We start from the raw sequence: 18,336 nt of genomic DNA on the forward strand, positions 1-18,336 counted from the left end.
TTGTCACCTGCCCCCTGCTCCTAGAAATCTGGCTGAAACTTGGCGCTGATAGCTTCCCGGCAGTAGGGACACTCGCCGAAGACTGTGTGAAAGGACTGGCGCGACGTGGGCAGCGCACGAAGCCAGTCAAAGAGGCACTTGGAGTGGAATGGCCGGTTGCAGTTTGAATTCTCACACAGTCGATCCGGAATGCGTGAACCTTGTTCAGTATTCCGTTGTGTCGACGCAGTGCCTGCTTCCTGCGCTTCGTCATCGTCATCGTCCTCTCCTTCCAGGCGGTACGAGTAGCAAATGCCGCACTCGACCGCAAACTCCTCCGGCTTTGTCGTCTGTGGCGACGGCAGCGTAACCTCCAGCACGTGCTCCAAGTTTCTCTGCAGCGACTTGTTCTCGTCCCAGCGACTCGACGCATTGTTGCCCCATTTCTCCCGTAGCGAGCCAACACTCGCCTGATTGCCAAAGAAGCTCAAGTCATTCAACATGGCCGTCGGGTGGACCGGGTCCACTTCAAACTGCACGGAAGCATGTCGTTCCAGTGCCAACCTCCTCCGACCCGTGGCTCTCGTCGGTCGATGAGGCTCCAACACACACGTAGCAGCGTCCAGTGCGTCCAGCACGTCCCAGAAGCCCTGAAACCTGTCCAAGAAGCTCTCAAACTGCTTCAACACCTCGTCCAACAGGACCTGGTTGTCCGGCGACCACTGCAGCTCCAGGGCCTCAGGGGCGTCCACCAGACACGTCGGCTTCACGCTACACCCTCCAGCCTCGTACTCTAATGGCAGCAACAACCGAACAGCGTGCGTCCTACCTCTTGCGTCCTTCGACTCGAGCTCCAGCGCCTGCAAGTCGTCGCTCAACTCGCGCAGCCTGTTCCAGCCCACGACGTCCAGTTCTGCCATCAATCTTGCATAATATTTGGCACTGGGCAGTGCAACTGGACTGCGCGCATCTGACCGACAGCAAATGGCCACCAGCTCCTGCATTTCCGCCGCAAAACCTTCTAGAGACGCGGCCTGTGCCAGTCGCAGCTTGAGCGTCGCACTGTGGGCCTTCAGACGCGTCGCTAGAACGCGTTCCACGTCCAATCGCGCGCAATCCAGCACCACGCGACCTGTGCTTGCATCATACGCCACATTCGACACGCGCACCGCGAACTCGTCGCCCTCCACACGCACGTAACCGCGGAACGACGAGCACGCCGCGTCTTCCGGCACGAAGTGCATCCGTGTAAGTTTTGCCGTACCCCTGGGGTACGCATGTAAGCTAACGGTATCCTTCAAGTGCGGTACCGCTCCTTCCTGTCTAAGTCCGTTATATTCCATCCAATAATCGCCTCACATTTTCAGTCTCTAAAGTCTCATTTCCTGGATAAGGCAAGTCTAATGCTGTCTCTGGTGCGTCAATGCGCGGTGCGTCAGTGTGCGTTACGGCCCCGCCGGATAGTGTCCGAGTCCGCGCTGGTGATGCGCGGCTTCGCGTCCGCCGCCGACTCCAAGTGGGGCGTCACTAACAACCGCATCTCGGCACGCGTTGTGAGTATCGTGGACGACAGCGGCAACATGCGCGCGGACGTGCCGTTGCGCCAGGCACTGCAGGAGGCGCAGAGCCAGGGCGTGGACCTTGTGCAGGTGTCTCCCGCGGGGCGTCTGCCGGCCGTCTGCCGCCTGTTTGACGCCAAGAAGCGTCTGTATGAGCTCAAGAAGGCCACCAAGAAGGCGTCCAAGCAGCAGAAACCCAAAGCCGACAAGGAGGTGGTGATTGGCGCCAAGATCGCCGTGAGTATCTGTTCTTTTGTATCAACTATGAGGTGATGGATTGCGGCTTATTGTTGTGTATTAATTATGGCAGCCGAACGACTTGAACATCAAAGTGGAGCAGCTCAAGAAATTCCTGGGCAAAGGCCACAAGGTGAAAGTCACGATCAAGTTCGACCAAGCGTTCCATCTCAAGCAGAAGTCACTGGAGCAGCTGGAGCACATTGGGGGTCTTGTGGACGCCGAGATTGGAGCACCGAGCGGACCGCCCAGGACGCAGTACGGCGGCGTGTATGTATACTACTCGCCGGCCATCTAAGCAGCAGCAGGTTGTGTGGGTGTGTCACCGAGACACAAGAGAGCTGCGCCGATTGCCGTGCACACACTGAGCAGGCCGTCCTGCGAGTTGTTGGCCAGAGCAACTCAACTAGCACCGATACGACACTACGGTATAACCCCCTCCCTATCGGCGTGGCGCCCAGAGCCACCGCGCGTTCAATCATAATCGGTCGTGTCGATGCCGTGTTGATTGGTTTGGTGTCAGCTTTTTGCCTCTACCGGCTAAGCTCAAGAGTAAAGCAAAATGCAACGTCACACAAAACCTGTCATGCCTTTGTCGTCATGAGCTAAACAAAATATGCGAGCCAGCTAGAATTGCGGGGTCTGAAGGCGTTGTATGTAGTTAATGGGCTTCTCCAGCCCCCAGCCTCCTTTGGTGCTGCTTCACGTTGCACGCTACACTGCACTGGAGAAGGAATGGGGTCCAGAGACTAGCTACCTAGACGTTGATGACTCGCGCAAGCTTCTGAATGCGGTTGAGCAGCAAGTCTCCGTTCTTGATGGCGTCCTGGTACTGCGCGTTCTTGGCATCAGGGCGGTTGGTCTCGATCACGCCTGCCACCTTGTCGATCTTGGCGTTCAGTCGGCCGGCGGCGATGAAACGTGCGAGCTCCGTGTCCAGGAACTCGACGGTCACGCCAAAGGCAGCAGCCATCGACCCAATGGTCACACTGCGGTAAGCCTCCAGGAACTGCGAGTAGGCGAGCACACGCAGCTCGCGGTACAGGAAGCGCGAGTGGGTTGACAAATACTTGTCGCGCAGGATGTACGGCTGAATGTCCACCATCGCAGAGAAGAACTTCTTGTAGTCGCAGTCGTACAGTCCGTTCAAAAACTGCGTGAGGCACGGGATCTCGTTGATCACCGCCAGGATCTCGGGCGAGTCCACGATCTTCTTCTTCAGGTCCACGCGGCTCATGCTGAGCACGCACGTGATGACGCAGTAGAAGACCATCGTGTTGTACGGCATGAGCTCCGTGGCCGTGAACGTGGCCACCGACTCCTGGAACAGCTTGGCCGCCTTCTTAAAATCCCGCGCCATGATCAAGTAGCAGCCTTCGTAAACTTTGAGGCGGTTGCGACGGTCCCAGTCGCCTCCCTCATCAATCAACCTGAACAAAGTAAGAAGCTTAGCCCTCCAATAAAATACACACACACACACAATCTCTCTCATCACGTACGCCGTGGCCTTCTTAATGTGTTTCTCGACCAGCTCCAGGTCGGAGAAGAACAATCCGATGCGGATCACGTGCAGCGCCACGAGGATCTTCTGGTTGATGGACTGGGGCTTCTCCCCAGCCACCTGGAAAGCTTCGAGCGCCCTGTCCTTGTCTCCGATCCTGGAGAACATCCTGGCCTTCGTTAGCAGCGCCTCCAGCACCTCAATGTCGCCCAAGTTCTGCTCAGCGTCGGCCAGACGCTCGTCCAGCTGCGCCAGCTCCTGCGCGTTCTTGTCGCTCATTGCGCGCTCGAGCGCCGCGTCCTCGGGCCACTGGAACTCGCGGCACACGAGGTGGTAGAAAGGCGCCATGTCGCTCTGCTGGATGAGCTCCAGCAGCTGCGTCTTGGCGGACGCGCCGTCCTGTTCGCTCAGTGTGGAGGTGGGCGACTGCTGGTGCTGCAGCAGGAAGTGCAACTGGCCCAGCGCCATGTTGGGCAGGGTGCTCAGGTCGTCCTCGATCTCCTCCGAGATGTTGCCCATGCTGGCCTGCTTCTTGAGCGGCGCCTTGGGCTTCTTGGCGTCGGCGGCGACCATGGTCCCTTGGATATTGCGAAGATATCTGAGGGGGAACGCGAGTGTGGACCACTTCAACGATATCAGACTAAGTACGAGTTGGGCACGTTGAAGTGAGTTTCGGTTGTGTTGTGTTCACATGTGTATGTAAATTACTGGCGAGTTGTACATTTCGGAAGGCTAACTTACTTCTGCTTCGTCCATGACATTGAAGACCATAGGACTCGTAAAGCAGAATACGTAAATTATCAAATGAAGCCTGTTGCGTTATACCTCAGGCTGTCGGGGGTTCTTCCTACGCTAGCAGTTGTGGAAGTGACGCAAGGTCTATCTTCATAGACAACTTGTCGCCGTAGTTTCGCACGATAGTGATGGCATCGTGCTGCGTGAAATCAGCCACAAGGTTTTTCATCAATGAGGTCAATTCCTCAGCGTCCACTTGGCTCTGCCTTTTCTGTAGCTCGCTGATGGGAGCTAGCAAAGCCGACTTGTCGACTTGACTGCGCACTTTTCGAAGAACCGCGAGCTTGTCTGACCGAGCGAACTTGGCTGGTCGAGCCTCCATGTACTTGGCGCTGTATTCATCCATCTCAAATAGCACGAATGTACGCCCAGTCATGCGGACCCGAGCTCCCACGTAAAAATCATCCAGGTTAAGCCACGAGCTCCGACCGTCAGTCGAGGCCATAGCGGATCCGTCCGCTCGGGTACGCTTGATGCGCGTACGCTCGAGGAACTTGCCACCTACGATGCCCGAGTTGCGCTGAATGAACTCGATGATCGACACACTTTGATCGGACACGATGACCGAGATGACAAATCGGCGTGCTACGTCTTCGGGCTGTTCAGTCTCGAAGCGCGCGCGGAAGCGTAATACCTCCGTCGTGTCGAGCGATTCGATGCTCTTGAGCGGTGCCTTCGGCAGCAAGTGGTAGCATGACTGCAGTGAATCTTCCTCAGAGCCCAAACCATCGTGCAGCGGCGGCGTGAAGACATGCGGGGGAGGAATCTCCTCTTTTACTGTAATGGCCGGAGCGAGAGGAATGTTGTGCCCCTCGTACCACGAGCGTGTAGAAGCATCGGCATCAAGCAAGAGGATGCGCCGGTTGTAAATTTGCAGATGCTCGCCAATAGCCAAATCTTCCCACGAGTAATAGTTGTGCTGCGCTGTAGGAGTGACGTCCTCGCCATCGGCTCCTTCGTCACACACAGCTGCACAAGCTTGGCGTTCTGGATCCTTCGATAGCTTCGCACGGTTCAGTAACTTCGGGAATGGGTCGCAGCCCGAGTTGCGTTCATAAGACTCGAGGATTTCGATAGTATTGTCCGCTAGGAAGAAGTGCAGCGTATAGCGGTGGCGGATTCCGTAGAGCTTTTCCGTATCGTCCCAAATGGCGAAAAAGCGCAACACTTCGCGATCATGCGCTAGGAAGCGGCGCAGATGGTCACTCGGCCGCGCAAACTTGCCCAAAGTGGCCTCCATGAAGTCCTTCATCGGGTATTTCTTCTTGCCGTAGTGTGCATCTGGATCTTGGCCAGTCTCACGAGCCATGTGAGCTTGACGCAGTACTGTGTATGGGTCGCGAGGTACAGCTTCATCTGGAGCTACATTGACTCCTTGCGAGAGGAGGTAGTGGCGCGTGAACTCGTCAGCAGAAATGAGGTGGAACGTTCGGCCGTAGAAAGTCAGCTCCTCACCGACGTTGAGGTGACGCATCGTGAAGAACTGCATGTTGCCACGATCATCACTCTCGGGCATCGGAATGCGGTGTCGTTTGACGAAGTTGCCCTGAAGGATGCCACTGTTCTCCACCTTTGGCTCGGTGATCTGCAGCGTATCGTCCTCAAGGTAGTACAATACTTCGCAGCGTCGCACTCGGTAGTTCTCTAGATTGCTCTCGTGGACAGCTTCGAGGAAGTAAGCTTCAAAGCGCAGCACTTTCTTGTCGTTGGCGATGAATTTCGGGTTGAATGGCCGAGTTGCCGTGAGTACAGACGGGTCCAGCAGCATGGAGCTTCCATGGTCGCCCTGGCGCTCCAACTCGCGGATGTAGAACGACGCGGGCTTGGTATTTCCCAGTGCGTGGCTGCGGGGTTTGGGCGCGGTATCGCCATGCCGTCGAAAAATCAAAGGCACCACCTTCTGCTTCTCCAGGATAGCCGGACTTGGCATCGTAGTCGTCGTAAATCTAGGCAGCTAGTTTCGCCTCGTGTCGGCTGTCTGTCTTCTGCTTTGGTGGGTGCCGTCGAGACTGCTGCTTTGCGCTCGCTTTGGAGTTGCAGTCACTGCAGGTCTATAGATAAGCTGCCAACAGCGCCAATGCAGGTGTGGCCTAGCTACCACCTGCAAATAGACTTCATGCAGCCGGCTAATTTCGTCTTCAGCAGACCAGAAGCCCCACCAGTAAGCTGCAAGACTACGTTGTTTCACAGGAACTCTTCCACATAGATACTGTCGGCCCGAGGTCGCATGCGCATAGTGGAGGAGCGTCTTCTGAGTAAGCGTTGTGTTTTGTCGCTCGAGTTGCTTGGGTCATAAGCCTCGAACTCGATCGAATCGTGCTTGTTTTTATTCTCGACTGCATTCATTTTGGCAGAATGGGCAGCAGCTTCTAGTCTTGCAGCATCCTCGAAATAGGCCTCCACCACGAACGCGACGACAAGGCTCAGCACCATGACAACCCCAACCACGTAAAAACTCACAAAATAAATACGGCTCCACTTCGTCGTCACTGTGACTGCGCCTTCCATCGTCACAAACCACTGCGGTCATAAAATATCACCAGCATGTCAGCAAACGTTAGAGCATTGTTTTCCATCGAACCTTACATTATTGACAATCAGCAGTTCAAATAGACTCGTCAGCGACGATGCAAAGTCATTGAAGTTATTGCTGTAGAAATTGGCCTGCCCATACGTGATAGCAGCCAAGCGTGGGTCTCCGACAGCTAGTTTTCCACCAAAAAGCTGCATCCCAGCGGCCGCGTACTCGTACATGAGCACGCCCAGCATCCCTGTTCATATCACAATCAAGCGTCGTCGAGTTAATATCAACCTGCAGCGCACCCGACATGTACATGTGCATAACAATTTGTACCGTAGAGTGTCATGAATGCGGGAATCAATCGCACAACAATTGCGAACATGGAGCTGAGAGCTTGCAAAGCTACGAGCAGCCGCAAGCAACGTAGAAATCGAAGCAGTAAGAGCAGACGGATCCATTGCCATTCGACCTCGGAGGTGTGAGAGTGCACGCTCACTTCTGCAACGAAAATCAAGAGCGTTACCGTGCAATCGTAGATGTTCTTGGCTGAGCTAAAGTACCCTCCCGATCGGAAAACGTATATCTTCAGAAGCATCTCGACGATATAGGCAACTGAGAACACAGGCATCCATCGTTCCCATGCAAGGCTCAGAGCTACGTCGCCTTGAATTTTGGCCTGGATTTCCACGAGAATTGCCACAAGGTTACCGAGAATCATCAAATCGACTGCCCTGTCAAACCACCCACGCGCTACAAAGCACTGTGTGGCGCGAATGATGGCGTAATTGCTTGGCTGCCGCGGCTCACGTTCGGACTTTGTTGATACTTTCTCACGTGCGATAAACGCCTTGATGAGAACCACAAACTCATCAAACGCGATCGGCTCATTACTTGAGCCCTCAAGAGTAACGAATGCCTCTTCTGATTGAGTGGGTTCGTCATCGTGAAAGAGCGAAAGAGCCGGGCGCATGAGTTTGTTCACGAGTCGATTGTAGGTCCTTCGGCTGACAATCTTGATTTGCCCCTCGTCGTCTGCCGCATCTTCAGTAAAAATCACAAGCTCGGTTGGCAGTAGATGGAAAGCTGCTTGAAGCGCAAGTTTTCTTTTGGAAGAGTATACCACGGCCCGTTCAGCGATCTCCTGCCGATAATGCTGGTAAATTGAAGCAAACACGAGATTCATCACAAGCAACTGCCCAATCATCAAAAAGCTGATGAAGAAGAGACTGTAGACACGCGCTTGAGAGTAAATAGGCATCATCACGTCAGGGAAGTTTGCAGTCGTGAGCAAGATGATGAGGCTCAAGCTCGCATCTTCAAACGATTTAAAATACGTGCCAGCTTCGGCGCTGTCCACAAAGAGCACCATGCCCAACACCGCGTACAAAACTATGAGAAACACCAACGTAATGAGACCATCAGCGAATCGCGGTAGTGCTCTTAAGAGACTAGAAAAACCTGCGCGAAGCCGATGACTCATCGTAATCAGGATAAAGGGACGGATAAGCGGTGCAAGCACAATCGGCTTGGCCCCGCTCGGGTCGACTTCGCCGCTGCCGCTGTTTCCAATATGAGATAATCGCACGTCTGGGTCTCGTGGGGTGGCAAGCACCGTTAACACTGCTACAAAATCTGCGAGAACGAACACGATTTGGAGAATATGCCACTTGTCCACAAAATATACCCGTGGCCCCATGTATTTGTACTTCATGGACAACTCCAATGCCAGAAACAACAGGCATACCAGCTCAATAGTGATCGAAACATTTTGTGACAACACGGGTAAATCCCACGTCAGGATTTTAGACCGGTCACCACACGAAGATCGGTAAAAACACCAAGATGGAGTCTCGAAAAATGCCAGTGTCATCAGCACGCCCATGTTGGTGGCCCGGACGTACCACAACCCGTGAAAGAGTTGCTTGTAGTGCATTCTATTCAGTCCGTCGATCAAATACTCCTCGCCAAGAAATCTGCCATGAATAGCGTCTCGTACATAAAGCGCTGCCAGCTCAATACGCTTGTTGTCGACAGCCTGCTTCATATTTCTTCTTCGAGGCGGACCTAGAGTAGTAGAGCCCAAAGGAGCCGTAGCTTCGTCGGCTAAGATCTGTTCATCTACTGCATCTTGTCGTTGCAGGCGGAGTCCTCCGACATGCTGGGAAACTCGAAGCTCATCCACAAATTGCGTGAGTTCATGGCGGTAAAAAGCGGTGTAGCCCAGCAACAGCACACTCGAGACTGACAAGAACACTGTAGAGACGACCAAAAAGAAAGCGCTCAATGATAACACGCAGCCCACGAAGGCTGTCCACTTCGAATACTATGGATGCAACAAGTGTAAAGACATTAAAAGAGAACCAACCGCAATAATGCTAGGTCACTTACCATCCGAAAGGACGGGCGAAACGTGGTAGATGACAAGTCCTGAAAGAAGCACGCGAAGTTGAGCAAAAAGAACGTGAGGAGGAAGGTAGGACTAACAACCGGTATAATAGCATCCACAGTTCCACATAACAACGCTGCTTGGCATAGCACCCATGTGCTCACTAGTGCAACCACGGAGGCTTTCTGTTCGGCGCGTGGTTGGTCGTTCATTGAGTTACCAGACAATTCCACCGTCTCAGAAATCGATGCATTCGGTTTATCAGCATTGCTAGGCGAGTATATTTCTTTTGATTGAAGCTGGCGGTCGTACAACGCGGTGAAGATGGTTGAAGCGCCCTTAATGTTGGAGAGTGCAGACGACAGCGTCGTAGAAGCCACACCCAGAAAGATAAGAGGCACACCGAGAACTGAGTCCACCACAAGAGGTACCACAAGCGGCTCCGTCTCCAGCGCCCTATTCTCCACACATGCAGCCAGCACACAACCAAGTCCCACATAAATCACGAAACTGAACGCCAGCGCCTTGTGTATCCCCAATAAAAAATACTGCGACGCCTTTTTCGCAATGGCCGACGACGCTCTCGCCGCAGATCTCTCCGACACGTACTCCGCCAAATTTGCACCCGCAATAACCCCACAGAACCCAGGGAAGAACGTCGCGAACATCTGACTGAACATTTTCGGAGTATGCTCCACCGAGTTCTCTCTGAAATGCCTCATGGACATGCCCGTGTGCTTGGAATCATTGGGCACCGACAAGAACAGCACATTACATGCCACAGCCACCATAACCATCACAAATACGAGCCTCAGAGCTCTCAAAGTGATGCGAATCTGCACTCCATACATCAGAACAGCTAAGATCACGCTGGCAAGAGCCACCGTGGCAGCCGCCGCGTCCTCGTTCCACGGCAACAGAAACTTGTTGCTCTCTCCAGCTCCCACTACAACCATAGCCAGCTCACTGAAGCCCAGTAGATAGAAGGCGGCGCCTATCCCGAAGGACAGATACATCATGAGACCGATGAGGTGGCCCAGACGATGGCCCAACGACCGCCTTAACGCATTGAAGAGGCCCCCGCCAGCCTCAGACACGCCATCTCCCGTCGACGCCAAGGCGGACATCGACATGACGGTCAGGAACGTGACGACGAAGGCTGCAGAAACCACGAAGAGCGCGTACCAGATGCCCAAAGTCCCCACCACCACCCCGAGCCGCATGAACACTACGACGCCCAGGATGCTGCAGACCACAGGCGCGAAGGTGTTGCGCTCCAACTTGCGGCTCAGCGTCTGCAGCGACTCCACGTGCGTGTCCTGGCTGGCCAGGTGGTGCAAGAGACCCTCGCGCGGCAAGCTGCCGTACATGTTCTGGTGTGCGGAATGGAATCCCGGAGTGATGGTCGCGACTTCAATTGCTGTGTTTCCGTATGTGCCGCAGTAAGTGCGAATTATGAACTTTCTTGTGGCTGGCCCGGTCCTGACTGTTTGGTTGGCAGAAAGCAGCTAGCTCTTCCACGGTAAGCGAGAGAATCCTCCCCAGACGAAGATGGCTGAGACCCCGAGCAACGCGTCCGTGGTGCCCGGCGAGGAGACGACGCAGGCGCAGGAGATCCTGCACCTGCAGTGCCGCTTCTACGAGCAGAAGTTCCCGGAGATCGATGAGCTGGTCATGGTGAACGTGCGCTCCATCGCCGAGATGGGCGCGTACGTGTCGCTGCTCGAGTACAACAACATCGAGGGCATGATTCTGCTGTCCGAGCTGTCTCGACGCCGCATCCGCTCCATCAACAAGCTCATTCGCGTGGGCAAGAACGAGGTGGTCATGGTGCTGCGTGTGGACAAGGAGAAGGGCTACATCGATCTGTCCAAGCGCCGCGTGTCCCCCGAGGACATCGCAAAGTGCGAGGAGCGCTACAACAAGGCCAAAACGGTGCACGGCGTGCTGCGCCAGGTGGCCCAGGAGAACCACCTGGAGATCGAGGACCTGTACGCGAAGGTGGCCTGGCCGCTCTACAAGAAGTTCAAGATTGAGACCCTGGTGGACGACGAGAAGAAGATCGATTACGTGCACTGCTACGACGTGTTCAAGATGGGTATCACGGACGACGCCGTCTTCGAGGAACTGGACGTCACGCCCGAGATCCTCTCGGCGCTCAAGACACAGATTCGCCGCCGACTAACCCCGCAGCCCATCAAGATCCGCGCGGACATTGAGGTCACGTGCTTCACGTACGAGGGAATTGAGGCCATTCGCTCGGCTCTGCAGGCTGGGCAGGACGTCAGCACGGAGGACGTGCCCGTGAAGGTGAAGCTCATTGCACCGCCCATGTACGTCATGACCACCAGCACGCTGGACAAGCAGAAGGGCATCCAGAAGCTACAGGAGGCCATTGAGGCTGTGCGGGAGCACATCACGGCCAAGAAGGGCACCATGTCCGTCAAGATGGAGCCGAAGGTGGTGAGCGTGAACGAGGAGAAGGAGTTCCTGCAAATGATTGAGAAGCTCGAGAACGAAAACCGCCTGGTGGACGGCGACGCTCCTGAGGATTAGAGAGGCGTAGGAGCGAGCAAGCACCGATTCGGTAAGGGTGGGGTGAAACTGCGAGCTGCTAGCTTCCTGGTGCCCTTGCCGTGTAGGACCGACCGTATCTTGTGCGTGACTGCCCCAATTGCGACTCGAGGCTGAAAGGTTCGCCTGTGACAGATTAGATGGCAGCGCTTTGCATGCAAACTCAATACAGCTGGATGCACTGCGCACCTTCGTGGTGGTGAATTCGCTGCTTTTATATTCCGCAGGCTCGGTTGCTCGAAAAGTGGTCTTGTAGCGTTCGTTTTGCGTTGGGGTGCACTGAAGTTGAATTAGACATATTGATCAAACGGCTTCGTGCGGTTGGGCTCCTTAGGCTCCTTACAATGTCGACTCCTCCGTTATACGCATCCGTTTGTACTCGTTGTACTTCTTGGACGATCCCCTGACCTGGAGAAGCCAAAAGCACTGTTAGCGGTGCGATACGAGACACATTGTGCAAACACTGTAACCCACGCACCAAGTCAGCGGGGTATTTCCTGGCGTTCTTGGCGATCTTGTCGTTCAGAGCAGCAGGCAAATTAACGTCGCATTTATCAGCGAGGCGCACGAGGTAAATCAACACGTCGCTGATTTCTTCACCCAGGTGCTCCTTATCACGTGCAGACCAATCTGCAGCGAGAAAACAAAATACCGACACAAAACGAATCTGTAAGTGAATAATCATAAAAAAAAAAGGAGACCGATCAAGTAGCTGACTTACCCACTGTGTTCTTGACCTCGCCCTTCCACTGGAAAATCTCGCACAATTCGCCCACTTCACCGTTGAGAGCCAGCAACAAGTTACGGGGCGTGTGGAACTGGTAGCAAGTAGCATGCACGAAGCAATAAGTCAGTGCTTGCCGTGTCCATTCGATCAAGCATGTCATCGTTACCTGATTCCAGTCGCGTTCATCAGCAAAATCCGCAATACGCTTGCGAAGCGACTCGAGAGTCATCGTCTCCTCAAACTTTGCAGGTAAGTGGATGCCATTTGAAGTGGCGGTCTGATCACTGCTGTTGGCAGCAACCACAACGTCCGTGGTGGTCGGCTGACCAGAAGAGGAGCTTGTGAAAACGTCTTCTCCCATAGTTCCATCTATGGCACTATCCAGGAGAGCCTCGCTATCCTGACCGCTCTCATTCAAGATATCTGCAGCATCAACGGATTGCGACTGAGCTTGAGAGTGAGTGTGCTGCAACAGCGCTTGCGCTCTTGCCTGCGCCTGAGCGTCCGTCATCGCCTGCACTTCCGCTTGAACTTTCAGCAGTGCTTGTGCCTGTGCATACTGGTACACTTGCGACTGGACTTCAGCTTGCGCCTGGGCTTCTAGTTGTTCTCTCATCTGTCGGTCATACACGGCTTGCGCTGCCTCCACCGAATTGTCCTGAGTTTCAGTCGCAATCACGTGCTCAATCTGGTGAGCATGAGTGATTGTTGCCGAGGCGTTCTGCGCCGCCGATGTCGCGTTGCCCTCTCCGTCGTGGGACGGCAGCTCGTAGTCCGACTCGTGCAGCGCGCCGCTCATCATCTTCATCGAGTCCGGTCCAATGGGGTGGTTATGCTTGTCGTGCGTCCGCACCTTCACGCGGTACGTGGGCCCATACTCCACCGCTGACGCGTAGACATGGAACGGGCAGCCGAGGTCGCGCAGCTTGTGCCGCAGCCGCTTACCGCTGCCGCGCGAGCGGAATTTGATGCCGTGCGTGCACTTGAAGGTTTTGGACAGATAATCTGCAATGTTCTTGCGGTCGTGGCGGCCTTTGGACACTGTGCGGTTGTACACCTCGAAGGTGAGCGACGAGCGCTTGCGGATAGGGTGGTATGCGGCCGTCGCACGCGCGATGGCAGCGTCGAAGGACGCCCAGTCATCGTAGTACTCGTCGAATAGCGGGCGGTCGGCGGCCTGCGTCGCGTCCGCGGTCGCGGTCGCCGACTTCATCTCCTCGAGCGACTTATTGAGCTGCTCCATCTTGGCAAATGGTGACTGGAAAGATGAGGTTGGACTCAGACTCAGACATCTACTTGATTTCAATATGACATTCGAGTTCCAAATATAGCACAGAGTGATGGTCACTGCAAGTCATCGATTCCGCATTCGATGACCAACAGCACCATGTACGGCGCACCGGCGGATGACCCCCAGGAAACTCTGCGGCGACTCCAGCACGAGAAGAGCGAGGTGGCGGGCATGCTGCAGATCCTGACGAGCAAGTTACACGATGCTCAGGAGGAAAACTTTGATCTACACGCGAGCATGGCCACGTTTGAGAGCGAAACACGCTACGCGAGCGAGAAGAATGAGCGCGAGATGCAGAACCGCCTCACGGCGCTTGAGTCCAAGCTGGTTTTTATGAAATCGGAGCTGCAGAGCGCCGAGCGCACCAAGCTGCGCGCCATTAAGGAGGTGGACGAGCTGCAGCAGAAGCAGCGCGTGGAGAACAAGCGGCGCGAAGCCGAGAGGCGACTCATGGCCACTAAGCGGCGTAAGCAGGGGAGCTTCCTCGCCTCCAGGCAGTCCACAATGATGTCCCAGCAGCTATCACAGCAGGTCGTGAGGCCACCGCACGTGCAGGTGGTGGAAACTGCCGTCCAGACGGAGCTGAAGCTCAGTGAGAAGACTGGTGAGAGTGCAGACAATGGACTAAAGGAGGAGAACGCCAGATTAGTCTCTTATCTACTGACAGGGACGTCAAGAGACTTGCTAACGCTGTTGAACGGTACAGTGAGTGTTGCTACTGATGATACCAAACCGAATCCGGAGGAGGACCGAACGCAGCCGCCACAGGGATGTCATAGCGCGACGCCCTCGCAATTCTTGCAGGGGTCTTCTGGAAACTCGCTCAATGACTCGATGCAGCAGTCACCGGGTGGAATGCTGTTCTCGCAGAGTGTGTTTTCTCAACTGGCGGGACGTGCATCGACTCAAGCACATGCTTCGCTATTGAGTGCTGCGCTAGAGACGAATGTTACGAAGACGATGTTGGCGACGGACCGCGCAAAAGAACTGTATGATGTGGTGGGGAGAATGCTGGCTGGGAATGTTTCTGCGGTTGCACTTGCACCGGTGCTCATTAAATACCTCGCCGCTCCTACCGATCTGGAGGTCTCAATGCTCTGTAGTGTGCTGCGCGTCATGTACGCAGTGATGCACCACAGCGCATATTTCCAGCATTTTCTTCTGGTGGCATCTTCAAGTTCAGAAGGAGCTTCATCTTCAGCTGCCGATTTCGAGGGAAGTGCGAACAGTATGGTTCACCCTCGGATTGCTTTACTTGGATTACGTCTTACTTCGCTGGATGACTACTTGTCGGCTCAGACAGAGTACAAATCGGTGGTTCAAAGCGACTTGCTACAGCTTTCAGCAGCAGATTTCACTTCGGAGCAACGCCAGCTTCGCGCAAAGCTCATGAGTGCGCTTTGCCGCGTTATAAAGAACAACCTCAAGGAGTCATCAGTTGTGAAGGATGGCCTGTGCGTGCTTTGTTTCTGGGTCGATCTTGGGCTTTCGCATCGACCCGTATTAGCGCCAGACGTCAAGCCTCTGCTCGCAGCTAACGTTATTCCAGCTATTTTGTTGGCCCCGAAGTGTCTTCCTGCCGTCAAAGCCCAAGCGCTTGGACTTCTTTCCCACCTGCTGCGCATTCCTCAGGTGTTTGCTGAAGTTGAGGCAGAGGCCAAGAAGTCGTTGCTTTTCAATCGATGCGCAAAGATGCTGGCTAACGAAGAAACGATACCACCGAACGAAGCAGGCAATATGCGGAAGCTGCAGCACCAGTTCGTAAAGCTGCTGCTTTCGATCATCACGTCTTTCCCGTCAGTAGGGATTCGTTTCGTGCTTGAAAGCACTCAGGGCCTCCCCAGCGACTCCGACGGACATCGATCGGTTATTTATTATTTGGCTCAATTGCTTCATCAAGAGACCTTTGACGCACGGACGACAGGCGGAGAAAGTTGCGTTACACGGCAGCTTTTAAACGACCAGCTGCGCGTTGATCTCATCCAAGGTTCATTTACGTTGCTGGGGCTGCTCTCGCGCTACGTGGACCTGCACATCGAGCTGGGTGGCGACGACCATGTGCATACGTTTCTTGCGGTTTTGTTTTTCCTGAGCAACCTGGGAAACGACTCCATCGCAGCAACCGCGCGCTCCTTAGTCGCCATGATGAACCTGCCAAGACACTGAGACCGAAGATCTTGGTCCGTAAAGTCCGAGATAGACGTCGCTTGAGCGATTGAAACTTTCAATTTACTGGCATGAATTGCATGCGATCGTGCCTTCGCATGTTTCAAGGAACATGAAACTCATTGAAGAATCCCAAGGAACGATACGATGTAACGAGACTGAGAGTGGTGTATTTTCTGCTGAAGCACCGGCAGCCCGAAAGGCTCAGACACTCCCAAAGACGACGCAGAGAGGCCAAGTGCTGCGATCGGTAGGAAGCCGCCAACACAAGGATGAAGCTCGCAGTGTTCCAGACGCTGCTGCTGTTTGCAGCTGGGTTGCACCTCGACATGGTGCTGGCATCAGACAACAGTAAGCCCACTATTCACTGCATTGGCTGCATACTGCTGGGTACTAAGGTTTTGTATCTCGTTATTGTTGTCTGTGCTCAGCGTGCTTTGAGCTGCCGATCGTGATCGTGTCTCCCACCACAGTGAAGCTGCCAACTGAGACCTGTAACCAACCTCGCCTGCCAGCACCTGATTGCATGCGAGACTCGCGTGAAGTCAACATCGAGGTGATTGACAACAAGAATGGTACGCTGAATTGCCTAGCAGGGAACCGTACTGCAGTTTACCCGGCAAGCGCTCACTACCGAGGGCAATCCAGTCTTCACTTCTCGAAACACCAGATAGCTGTTGAGCTAGATGAAGACGCCGAGCTGCTGGGGTTCCCGGCAGATCGCACTTACGTGCTCAACGGCCCAACAGTTGATGCTAGCTTGATGCGCAACCACCTCGCACACTGGATGTTCCGCGGCACTGATCGCTATTCTCCCCGCACTCGCCACGTCGTCGTTTTTGTCCGTGACAGATTGGACGCAAGCGACTGGAGCCCACGATATCTAGGCATCTACCTGGCCCTGGAGAAGATCGCATACACGCCGAACCGTGTGGGGCTGGCCGAGCTGAACAATGCGTGTCAGACGAAGGAAGAGCTCTCTGGCGGCTGGGCATGGCAAAACAACCCGCTCGGTTACGGTGATTACTCGCCAAATGTTCTGCTGAATGAAGCTACAGGGCTCTTTGGCGCAGGGGCGAGGCCAATCTTAACGTTTCCAGAACCGAAAGTGCTCACACAAACAATGCGTGATTACTTCATATCACCCGAAACTGGCCCACTTCCCCGTCTGTACCAGTATCTATACGACAATATGACCCACCCGGATGGATTGGAAGATCATATTGACATTGGCTCGTTCGTCGACTACTTCCTGCACTCGGAGCTATCGGAGAATTCAGACGCCTATCGTCGCAGCACGTATTTCTTCAAGGATCGTAACCAGCCCATTAATGCTGGACCCGTTTGGGATTTCAACTTGGCCTACGGACGTGGAGGTGCCCGGACTACTTGGATCTACACGATTCACACGTTCTGGAAGCGACTCGCGTGTAACTACAAGTTTGCATCTCTCGTCCAACAGCGCTGGGAGAAACTGCGTTCAACAACGTGGAGCGACGAGGCCATAACATCGTTCATCCAGGCAGGTGCAGTGCCAATTCGACGTCAGCTGAAGAATTGCGGCGATTGGAAGAGTGATAATCTTCAGTGCGCGAACGTGGAGGCTAAAACGAAAGGCAGTTTTGATGATGAGGTGAACGGCTTACTCAATGCGGTGCTGGCGCGGGCTCACTGGATGGACTCCAACGTGGATGGATTCTACAAAACGCTGGACAGCAACCTCTGTGTGGCTGCTGGAGAGCTCCCGACTTACAACTGTGCAGCTAACGGCAACGACAAAGGCTGTTTGTCGAACCCCAAAAGCTACAGCAATGCCGTCGAGTTTCCGAAGCCTCGAAAGTCGCTCGCTGCAAAGTCTTGCGGTGAGTCTAAAACCACAGCAGTGTTGGAGAAACCATCAATTGACCCATGCTGGCTTTCGGCGGGAGTTTACATGACGGATGGCTCGATCACACCCTTCTGTGGTGGCTACGGGTTTTGCCCCGAGGGCCCAGGAGCGAATTGCACCTGTCACAGTGGCCACCGTGCACCTACTTGTGCTCGTAGCGATGATACCATTATACCGCATGGCGGATTGGTCGAGGATACCGTGGCCACTCAAGAGTCTCTGAGCAAGTTGATCCATGGACAGTGGAGTGTTGGTGGATACCTACGCTATCCGCTGTTTTTCCTGTGCGCTGTATCGGCGATGGCCTTAGGCGTAGTCCTGGCCCGTCAGCACCGCCGCCGTCAGCACTATGTTCGTCTTCGTCGCGCACCTGCTTAATCGGTCGTCAATGTGCTTAACGAGCACGAAGCTTCTCTACGGCACTTCGTAATAGAAGCATTCGGAGTACATCTTCAAGCTTCAAAACGGCCAAGGCTTCATATTGGCACTCAATTTTCTAGACTAACCTATGAACGGTAGTCTTACCAATTGTTTTGCCCTCCCGCTATGTTCAATTGCCCGTTCATCTATTTTACCTCTTTCACGGTGATCAATCAAATGAAGATGCTAATGGCGCCAAACGCCAACTATCAAGGATTAATAACCATTGAGGACCACGTTCCCGAGCTCTGGTGTTATCTCTTAAGACTACGTATGACGAGACAATATAACA

At 54.3% G+C, this 18,336-nt stretch overlaps 9 protein-coding genes across 9 annotated transcripts; 4 read left to right on the forward strand and 5 right to left on the reverse strand.

Annotated features, from left to right (window-relative positions):
• Positions 1-20: 20 nt before the first annotated feature.
• On the reverse strand, positions 21-1,223 carry KRP23_12506 (E3 ubiquitin-protein ligase FANCL; the record flags this gene model as incomplete). The annotated part of the gene is made up of 1 exon (XM_067883133.1): positions 21-1,223. The coding sequence occupies one exon, from the start codon at positions 1,221-1,223 to the stop codon at positions 21-23; it is 1,203 nt and encodes a 400-aa protein (XP_067739414.1).
• A 159-nt stretch (positions 1,224-1,382) lies between these two features.
• Positions 1,383-2,073, forward strand: KRP23_12507 (Translation initiation factor IF-3; the record flags this gene model as incomplete). The annotated part of the gene is made up of 2 exons (XM_067883134.1): positions 1,383-1,775; positions 1,849-2,073. The coding sequence occupies 2 exons, from the start codon at positions 1,383-1,385 to the stop codon at positions 2,071-2,073; spliced, it is 618 nt and encodes a 205-aa protein (XP_067739415.1).
• A 459-nt stretch (positions 2,074-2,532) lies between these two features.
• Positions 2,533-3,849, reverse strand: KRP23_12508 (26S proteasome non-ATPase regulatory subunit 6-like protein; the record flags this gene model as incomplete). The annotated part of the gene is made up of 2 exons (XM_067883135.1): positions 2,533-3,205; positions 3,275-3,849. 2 exons carry the CDS (start codon positions 3,847-3,849, stop codon positions 2,533-2,535), a joined length of 1,248 nt encoding a protein of 415 aa, XP_067739416.1.
• Positions 3,850-4,123: 274 nt separating this feature from the next.
• KRP23_12509 (EF-hand domain-containing family member C2) lies at positions 4,124-6,001 on the reverse strand (the record flags this gene model as incomplete). The annotated part of the gene is made up of 1 exon (XM_067883136.1): positions 4,124-6,001. One exon carries the CDS (start codon positions 5,999-6,001, stop codon positions 4,124-4,126), a length of 1,878 nt encoding a protein of 625 aa, XP_067739417.1.
• A 254-nt stretch (positions 6,002-6,255) lies between these two features.
• Positions 6,256-10,348, reverse strand: KRP23_12510 (Two pore calcium channel protein 1; the record flags this gene model as incomplete). The annotated part of the gene is made up of 5 exons (XM_067883137.1): positions 6,256-6,591; positions 6,658-6,842; positions 6,926-7,981; positions 8,051-8,915; positions 8,981-10,348. The coding sequence occupies 5 exons, from the start codon at positions 10,346-10,348 to the stop codon at positions 6,256-6,258; spliced, it is 3,810 nt and encodes a 1,269-aa protein (XP_067739418.1).
• A 181-nt stretch (positions 10,349-10,529) lies between these two features.
• Positions 10,530-11,534, forward strand: KRP23_12511 (Eukaryotic translation initiation factor 2 subunit alpha; the record flags this gene model as incomplete). The annotated part of the gene is made up of 1 exon (XM_067883139.1): positions 10,530-11,534. The coding sequence occupies one exon, from the start codon at positions 10,530-10,532 to the stop codon at positions 11,532-11,534; it is 1,005 nt and encodes a 334-aa protein (XP_067739419.1).
• A 357-nt stretch (positions 11,535-11,891) lies between these two features.
• KRP23_12512 (dCTP pyrophosphatase 1) lies at positions 11,892-13,522 on the reverse strand (the record flags this gene model as incomplete). The annotated part of the gene is made up of 4 exons (XM_067883140.1): positions 11,892-11,960; positions 12,031-12,182; positions 12,274-12,370; positions 12,446-13,522. The coding sequence occupies 4 exons, from the start codon at positions 13,520-13,522 to the stop codon at positions 11,892-11,894; spliced, it is 1,395 nt and encodes a 464-aa protein (XP_067739420.1).
• A 144-nt stretch (positions 13,523-13,666) lies between these two features.
• KRP23_12513 (uncharacterized protein) lies at positions 13,667-15,736 on the forward strand (the record flags this gene model as incomplete). Its single annotated transcript, XM_067883141.1, has 1 exon — positions 13,667-15,736. One exon carries the CDS (start codon positions 13,667-13,669, stop codon positions 15,734-15,736), a length of 2,070 nt encoding a protein of 689 aa, XP_067739421.1.
• Positions 15,737-16,008: 272 nt separating this feature from the next.
• Positions 16,009-18,002, forward strand: KRP23_12514 (uncharacterized protein; the record flags this gene model as incomplete). The annotated part of the gene is made up of 2 exons (XM_067883142.1): positions 16,009-16,087; positions 16,168-18,002. The coding sequence occupies 2 exons, from the start codon at positions 16,009-16,011 to the stop codon at positions 18,000-18,002; spliced, it is 1,914 nt and encodes a 637-aa protein (XP_067739422.1).
• Between the last annotated feature and the right edge of the window lie 334 nt (positions 18,003-18,336).

Source organism: Phytophthora ramorum, assembly GCF_020800215.1.
Source record: "Phytophthora ramorum isolate Pr-102 chromosome Unknown Phyram_PR-102_s0015, whole genome shotgun sequence".
In the NCBI taxonomy this organism is placed as follows: Eukaryota; Oomycota; class Peronosporomycetes; order Peronosporales; family Peronosporaceae; genus Phytophthora; species Phytophthora ramorum.